Source organism: Amborella trichopoda, chromosome 12 (assembly GCF_054954075.1).
Source record: "Amborella trichopoda isolate Santa Cruz 75 chromosome 12, AtrichopodaSantaCruz75HAP2 v2.0, whole genome shotgun sequence".
Classification (NCBI taxonomy): domain Eukaryota; kingdom Viridiplantae; phylum Streptophyta; class Magnoliopsida; order Amborellales; family Amborellaceae; genus Amborella; species Amborella trichopoda.
Window position 1 is genome coordinate 33693250 of NC_142347.1, and position 8048 is coordinate 33701297.

The 8048-nt window shown below is 36.8% G+C and overlaps 1 protein-coding gene across 2 annotated transcripts; it reads right to left on the bottom strand.

Moving 5' to 3' along the window:
• Positions 1–1876: 1876 nt before the first annotated feature.
• On the bottom strand, positions 1877–4877 carry LOC18430931 (uncharacterized). Of its 2 annotated transcripts, none has more exons than XM_006841071.4 (4): positions 4186–4877; positions 3190–3633; positions 2597–2627; positions 1877–2456 (listed from the first exon to the last, which is right to left on the bottom strand). In XM_006841071.4, the coding sequence occupies exons 1-4, from the start codon at positions 4244–4246 to the stop codon at positions 2294–2296; spliced, it is 699 nt and encodes a 232-aa protein (XP_006841134.1). In that variant the 5' UTR covers positions 4247–4877; the 3' UTR covers positions 1877–2293. The 2 variants fall into 2 exon arrangements, with proteins under 2 accessions (XP_006841134.1, XP_088710107.1); XM_088853981.1 differs by having other exon boundaries at positions 3190–3640; positions 4186–4242.
• Positions 4878–8048: the final 3171 nt, after the last annotated feature.

The following is an 8048-nucleotide window of genomic DNA, read 5'->3' on the forward strand; positions in this document are numbered from 1 at the left end:
AGTATCCCTTTGGACTTCCCAACACCTAATAGGGGAATTTGAAAAATTTTCAAACATTTTTATTGAATACATACATGATTGATATAAAAATTCAAAAGCATACCCTCATATATAATTTATAATATTTTGACCATTTTAGTTATATTGCAAAAGGTTTCAAACTTTCAATCCTCTTTTTTTTTTAATATCTTCTCATAAATTAATAAAAAAAAATACGGCAGGATCAATTCCTGATAGAACCGGCTTGTTCCTATGGGGAACCACCTAGCCTTACATTATAACGGAGGGACCCTACCAGCCACCCCTCAAACCTATCAGGTAATTCCGATCCATATCGACATTTTTTTAACCATGTTCTAACCCAAGGCCCTGTTGAGAGGTAGAAGAGCAAGCCACCTCTTCAGGAAAAAGTGAAAACATGTTAAAGAAAATCAGGTGAAGTGGAACAAGCAGGCACCCTTTCACTCCTAAATGGTGCAGGAAAAATATTTTGTACCTAATGTTGGTCCCCCTAAACCGGGAAGGCATAAGAGTTCATTGTTTTTATGTTCTCTATGTGAGAAACAACTTCAAATAACTATTTTGTGTTTGGGGTTAATTTTTTACTTTCATATTTTTAGCTGTGTACGGTCGTGGTGCAGCCACAATGCCATAAGTTCAAAACAAAGAAAAAGAGCAGGGCCAGCCCTGATCCTACCCTTGGGGTGTGGTTGCCTAGCCTTGGCCGAGCCCTTGGGCCACATTTTGTGGCCCAAGCCTTAGTTTTTATGACCGGGCCGAGCCACCTGGCCCATTGTCACCCTTACTGGACACAATTAGCACGAAGTAAATATTTACTTTTTTGGTTGATATAAATCAAACTGCAGAAAAAGTTTTGCCATTAAAAGTTTCTCATCTAGTCCTTTCATGAATAAATCAAGAATTGCTCTGAAAATGACTATAGTTGAATTATTAGGGGTCTCACCTATATTGGAACCGTTCTTTTAACATGGTATCCTCATTTCATTGCCTAGCACGTGTCTGTGCACAACCTAGTCTAGATTCACTAAACGTCTATAAAAATACACTAATTAAAGGTAGACTTATTTAAGAAAGAGGTTGATATGGGAAGTTACAGTAGGCAACCTGAGAAAACAGGGAACTTCACATAACTACCCATGTCCTCCAGTCGTCGCATCGGTTAAGTCCTATAATTTCTCTATTTACTCTCTCTTTGATATAGAGGTATCCTGCCGTTCACTTTCTTTCTTGTCTGAGTGCTTTTCCTTTTATCAAACCGGCCACAGACTCGTGGGCAATTTCCCTTTTATCAAACCGGGCAGAGCCTCGTGGTTACTAGTTTACTGAAAGGAAGGTGCAATTGACTCTGTTTTTTCATTTATTGTATATGAAAATTGAGATAAATAAGTTGAATATCACAGATTCCATCCTTTACAATGTATGTAAAATAGGGATAATTATCATTTGTTTTGGTAGGTTAGCTGTGCAATTCAAATCTTAGCTGTTGTGATGTGCTTGTCAACATTATAACCATCAAGTCAGGTGCTATAAACTTAGTTATGAGAATTAGTTCCTTAATGTATATAGCAATGTATCGCTGAAACACAAAGGACTCTTCATTCTCAAGTAAAGAGAATACTGTATAAATGTTTCAATCGACCTGTTATTTGTCATTCATAATTACCCATCGGAAACTCCTTGAATGATTTGAAGAGCCTCGCAAATCTTATGAACGGCATGGATATGTCAAGCATCCATCTCTAAACCTACTTATAACCGCTGAGAAACCAACATTCATCACTTTGAGATTAGACTTAATTAGAAACCACTTAAAAGGAGGCCCGACGTGCTGTGGAGATTTTCGGAAGAGTTTGAATTGTTTCGATTAAAGTTTTCCATTTCTTATTATCTAGTGTTCACTGTACAATAAATGGAGATTACAATTATGCAATGAAGCATATCTCAAATGATGTCCACATGGATCGAGACATTTTATGCCCAAGTCATGAATTTTAGGTTCTTAGTATATCCAAATTTAGGAAACTGTCATCCTGCAATATGAACATTAGACATATCTCTGCATAAAAGAAGAAAATGAGAAGAAGCAAAGACTTGCTCACGTCTGCACCTTGATCGTATCTGCTTGATTCTATGGATACCAAAAATTTGTAACACTCTTGTGCCTCTGGTACAACGACACAAACCAATGCGTTTAGCTCCACAGGGGGCTTCCACAGAGGAGTTCCCCATCCAAGAACCAAGTGGGTTCTATGAAGCTTTTGTCGGTGGATTATCATATGTGGCCGGGTACAGTGAGTGCACTCAGAATCAATGCCAAGGCAAAGATGAGAGGTACCCTCACAATGGTGGAAACTGCGCTACTGGAGCCATAGGGTTCTGATCCCGATATAGTGGAACCTGTCGGGTTGGTTGTGTTTATAACCGATGGTGTCGAGCTGTCAATATTCAATGAAAATTAACATCAGGCATTCATTCTATTATCATTATTTATTCCCTCTCAATCATTTCACATGGAAATGCATGCCAAGGAAGTAAACAGGTCTAATCGCAAATGACTCATTGAGACAAAATGTACCTTGTTGATGGATACGTACAAGTCGAAGAACCTGCACAATGAAAAGAAACGGGTCAAATGTTCCGAATCATAATAGCCTAATCATTGATTTCCAACCATTACATTGAGTCGCATAATTAAAGTCAAAATGATCAAGGAAGAAAACACCAAGCTGAAAAGGGTAAAAGACAAAACAGATCATCAACGAAGTGGTAGAGTTAACAGTTTCTGACAATCCTCGCTTTAAGCGAGTATGAATTAGGGATCTACCACATCATAATCGCAGTAAGAAATGGAGCAGGCAAAGATTGGATTCAGAAAACAAAGAAAAAAACAAAAATTATAGTTCATCTGAAGCATACCCATGCTAAGCACCTTAGAGTTTGAAAAATCAAAACACTGCATGTTCTTGAATTCCTAATCCGAAAAGCATAGAGGTAAAACTATCAAATCTCTATAAAGTGCACAAACCACAGGAAAACATATAAGGAGCATTGCAAAATTCAAAGGAAATACAGGTGGAGACAAGAAACACCATTTATAGAACCTACACTGGGAGGAATTACAAACCCTGCCTGCAAGAGGAAAAATGGAGAAAAGGGAAAAATTCATACTTGGATCAGTGGAGGTTATGACAGCGGTTCCTCCAAAGTCGCAGCTAGTGGGAGCTAGATTCTTCTGATAGTAGTTGTTGAAAGCATAGGAGGCATGGTCGCGGAGTGTGTTGGGGTTATAGCAGCCAGCTCCTGGCTGTATGGCTGAGCAATCTGCCCCTCCGTAACCGCAAGCGTAGTCCAGGGCCACCTGCAATGCAGTCTGTGATGAGCTCGGGTTCGCTATGCACCAGCTCTGCCCTCCTCCTCCTCCTGTTGGTGTTGTTGGTGTGCCTGTATTGGGAGCAGTTGGGGGTGTCATCATTGTGGGGGTTGTCGGTGATGTGACTGTTGCAGGAGCCGAAGGGGGCGTTGGTGATGTAGTGGTGGGGATGATGACTGGAACCCCTCCTGTTGTTGGAGTCACCATATCTGCGCCCCGTGTGCCATAGATCGTAGGAGTCCCTGGCAGCTAAAAGTTCAGATTAGAAAATGGCAGAGAGAGAGATTTGCAAAGCAGACTGACATTCTTATGTTGCTTTATGAAGTAAGAGAAATCAATCGGGTTTGTTTGATAATGTTTGAAATTCAATAGCAGATTTCAAGAATTTTGTAATGTGAGGAACCAACCCATATCCAATCAAAATATATAATGTGCAACTTACAGAAGATTAACATCCCCCAACAGAAAACAGGGGTCCATTTACATGCATTGAAATTCTACAGCATATAAACCCAAACCAGAAATTACTTGGTTGAATTTCAGGCTCAGACTTATAACAAAATCAGTCAATCTACATAGTAAATGTCATGAAAAACCAGAGATAATGGGGGATTCATTCACTTATAATTCAAAAAATCAGAAGATATTAACCCAAAGCTACATCTCTCTCCCGAAAAAGGGATCATTTCTGTTACTACAGAAACAATTCAATATGGGTCATGCTTATTTCGGAAGATCTAAAACCAGGATCCATAAATACTCTCTGAAATGTAGAAACAAATTGAAACACGAACCTGTACAAGATGCTAAATCCAGAAGGAAGATGATGATTAGACAGAGTAACCTTCGACCCATGGCCTCTCTGTATATGTAACACAGATTTATGGTTCCCTTGCAACGGTCATCAACAAAATGCGCTGAGATCTTGTTGGTTGGAAGGTTGGGCCCAGAAGCACAAAGAAAATAAACTTATGTAGTGAAATGGGGAGGAAGAACAGTGGGAGAGGAAAGCAGGGGAAGTGTATGGTTTTGAAAAGTGAGAGAATACTTGGAGGAGGAGAATGGGAGTTGGAAAGTACACGCAACAACTGGAGAGAGAGGGAAGGAGAGGCAACAAAGGTGAAGAAAAGAGAATTGTTTGGAATTGAAGACTGGTATGTTTGATGATGATGGTGATGATGCCATTTCTTTTCCACTATTTTCTTAGGAGGAAGGGGAAAAGGTGGGGATGGAAGCAGTGGTGGGGTGTCTTTAGATTTGGAAGTAGGGTCTCTCAAGTTTGAAAATTAGTTGTGGGGAATTCAAAAAGCAGCAGCTTTAATTGGTGCTTGTGTGAGAAGTTAAACGTCTGATGTTTACAAGATAGAAAGGAATTGTTGTCATATTCTGTTTTTGGTATAAAGAATGAAGCAATTTCGACAGATTCGGCTTTCGGGCCAAGTTCAAAAAACAAAATGATCCCTCTATCTCTCTCTAATTTTATCATAAAAAAAATACACCAGGCGGTTCTCTAGTTCCTTAATAGCGAAAGAGGAGGGACTGTGTGTAGCCAAAAGATTTTCTATTCCCTCAGGAGCATACTATTCATTTATTCCCTCGGGCAAAACGTATTCCAAATACATCTTTTTTATTTCAATTTTCAATTTTTGAGTATGTGATTTCTAGAGTTTGGCAACCAACTTCAAAGGAAAGAAAAAGAAAACTCTCTCTTGCTATGTGCCTAAAAAACACATCATCCCAAGATTGTACTGGAACCGTCGAGGGAATAATCTAGATATTTAGGAGCTCAAAATATAACTCTTTTTAATTAAAAATTGGATGAAGTTTCTATAAGCCCTACGCTTTGTGAGAACAAAATAAAGCTTCACCTCAAATCCTTGCTCGGAAAGCACTTTCGGCATTGAAAATCTCCATCATGGGTTTAAAATCAATTTTCAACACTGACAATAAAATTTTAAAACTAAAAAAATAGTACAGATCTTGTGGATTTATGAATACTTAATTTTAGGGTGAACTAGAATGTCTAGATAATTTCTTGCAATATACACTATTTTTAGAGCTTGAAATCCTAATTTTTTTCTTACAATCATAATGTTGTAGCCGAAATGATCGATTTAAATGTTTTCCAATGCTTCAATTGCAATTTACAGTGAGGTATGAGGTAAGCTTTACTTATTTTGATGGGGCTGCAGCCCTATCAAGCTAGTTTCCTCTAAAAATAATCTTCTATCTATAATGAGATGGTTCCTAAGATTTCAAATAAAAAGAATCTCTCACTGTTTTAGTTGACGGCGTAAATGAGTATGCTCCCTAAGGAGCATAATACATGAGTTAGGGAGCATAATACATGAGCTCGTGTATATATATATATATATATATATATATATATATATATATATATATATATATATATATCGTACGGTGTACATATGCTTTGATGTCGACAACATACGGTTGAGACATTAAGTCCACTACTAAACCTTAAAACTCAAAAAAAAAAAAAAAAAAAACTTAGAAGGAAAAAGGTGAAAGGAAAATGACCGAAAAATAACAAAAACAAATAGAATTTAAGATTTTTTGTTTTGATTGAAAAAATACTCGGTAGGCCATTTCTAGACCAATATCATTGGAACATTTTAGGACAAATTTAAATGAAATTCGTGAAAATTGATCAAGAAATTGAAGGTTTTTTTCTTTTGGGTTCGGAAAACCCCTAGAATTTGGAAACTAGATTTCTCTCATTTTGGTTTTGATATGCTTGATAGGTCGGCTTAAATACAAATAATTTGAAACGAATTCCAAGTTCTTTTGTTCAAAATCGAGTAAGAAGTTTGAAGAACGCCGGATTGGTTTTCTGGGTTTGAATAACCGTGATATTTTGATGAGAAAAACTCATCAAAATCTCAAATTGATAAAAAAAAACCCATTTTAGATTAAAAATGGGGTCTTAATCAGTTGATTTCAGGGGTTAATAACAATGGATGAATCATTGATAAAAAGAAAAAAAAACCTAACATGCACAATTTTTTTAGTTTTTTAGGTTATTGGTCACTCGTTTGCGTCTAGGTCAGAATTAGCCTGGTAACCTATGAGGTCTAATCAGACTTTGTCAATTTAGAATTGAATCGACAGATTTTAAATCACTAGTCTTCAGAAACTATATGATGCACTGAAGGTTTAGGGGTGGTTTAGCAACCAGAAATTTGGTATTACGACTTCTATTTTGGCAACTAGGGATGCTACAATCAAAGTGGAATGCTGATTTTGACCTCATGCAGCAACAAATTCACCTGAAAAATGAAAACATGGAAAATGCCCTGGACTTTTTTCATTTGCTCAATTTTAAGGTTTTTTCAATCGAATCGAGATGAAAATTTGAGGGCATATGTGCCTCATTGTGAGGGCATATGTGCCTCATTTTGTACATCAATAGAGATCAAAGTTAACTTCGTCGTAGTGGGAGGATTTGGCTCTTCTTTTCTTGTGTTGCCTTTGCCTGAATCATTCCCTAATGTTGGTTTGTTTGAATCTTCCTTTCTTGATTCTTCATGGGCAAGTCACCTAAGCTCTTGATTTAATTCAATTGGTTATACTTAACAAAATTGCCTAAAGATAACCTGTAAGAGTAGAATATAAGAAAAACAAATTAAATATCATTAAGTCACACTTTGCATTAGGTTTTGTCCTTAATGTTCCAAATCTATGTGTGCTTGGTTACATGGTTCCCTAAGGATTTATACTGGGTGAACCTTTGGTCATGTGGCTAGGACTGATGGAATCGGTCCATGATGGCACCACTTTGCCATGAAATCCAAATATATGAAGTAAGGAAAAAGTTTATATAAGGTTGAAACCTTAAAATGTAGAATTACAGATGCACCTCAAAAATTTATTGGGAAAAGGTTGTTTAATGTTTAAAAACCCTCTAATTGATCATCTTTACATCGAGATGTATGAATATATAAAAAAAGAAAATTTTGAGTTCCAAAAATAGTGTTTCTTGCAACACATTATCCGTTTTCAAGATTTCCATATGTTTATAGATCTACTTGATTTTAACTAGTTTTGAAGTTTAAAATTTTATAATTACATATGAAAATATATTTTAAGATAATCCTATGAATTTTTTATATAAAAATTACATGTTATGATAAAATTTGGAGGTGTGCCTTAATTTGATTGTTTAAGGTTGCAACCTTATAAAAACTGCACCCATTAAGTAATGAAAGTAATTAGATTATGAGCATAATGCAAATTGAAATGGTATTTAAGGAACCAATGTCCCTTGCCACACCCCTAATCATGCATGGAAAAGTCTTGTGCACCAAGGGAGTGAATGTGAGTACAAGCGTGTGATACTTTGACATTTGACATGAACATAGTGTTGTGAACATCTGAATGCCTGCATGAGTATTACATAGGAATATAGGAGTATATGGATTTGTGCATATACTTGAAACTTTGTGTGTTTGTGAACATCAGCATGGGTGTTCGTATAGATATAAGCATGTGTGTGAGAACCTGCATGAGAATGAGGAGAAGGCATTAAAAATCCACGAGAATGCATGTGAATGGATAGGCTGATGGATGCGAGTGTGATATGAAACTGAGAAAATGTGAGTATTAAAAGGGGCATTGCATTTGCAAGACCATAACG

Excerpts from the sequence above, each read along its gene's own strand:
- LOC18430931 (XM_006841071.4), bottom strand. The coding sequence starts at position 4,246 with ATGGGTCGAAGGTTACTCTGTCTAATCATCATCTTCCTTCTGGATTTA. Across the intron at positions 2,628-3,189 it reads CATAACCTCCACTGATCCAA|GTTCTTCGACTTGTACGTAT; the intron begins GTATGAATTTTT and ends TTCATTGTGCAG. Across the intron at positions 2,457-2,596 it reads TGTACGTATCCATCAACAAG|CTCGACACCATCGGTTATAA; the intron begins GTACATTTTGTC and ends GAATATTGACAG.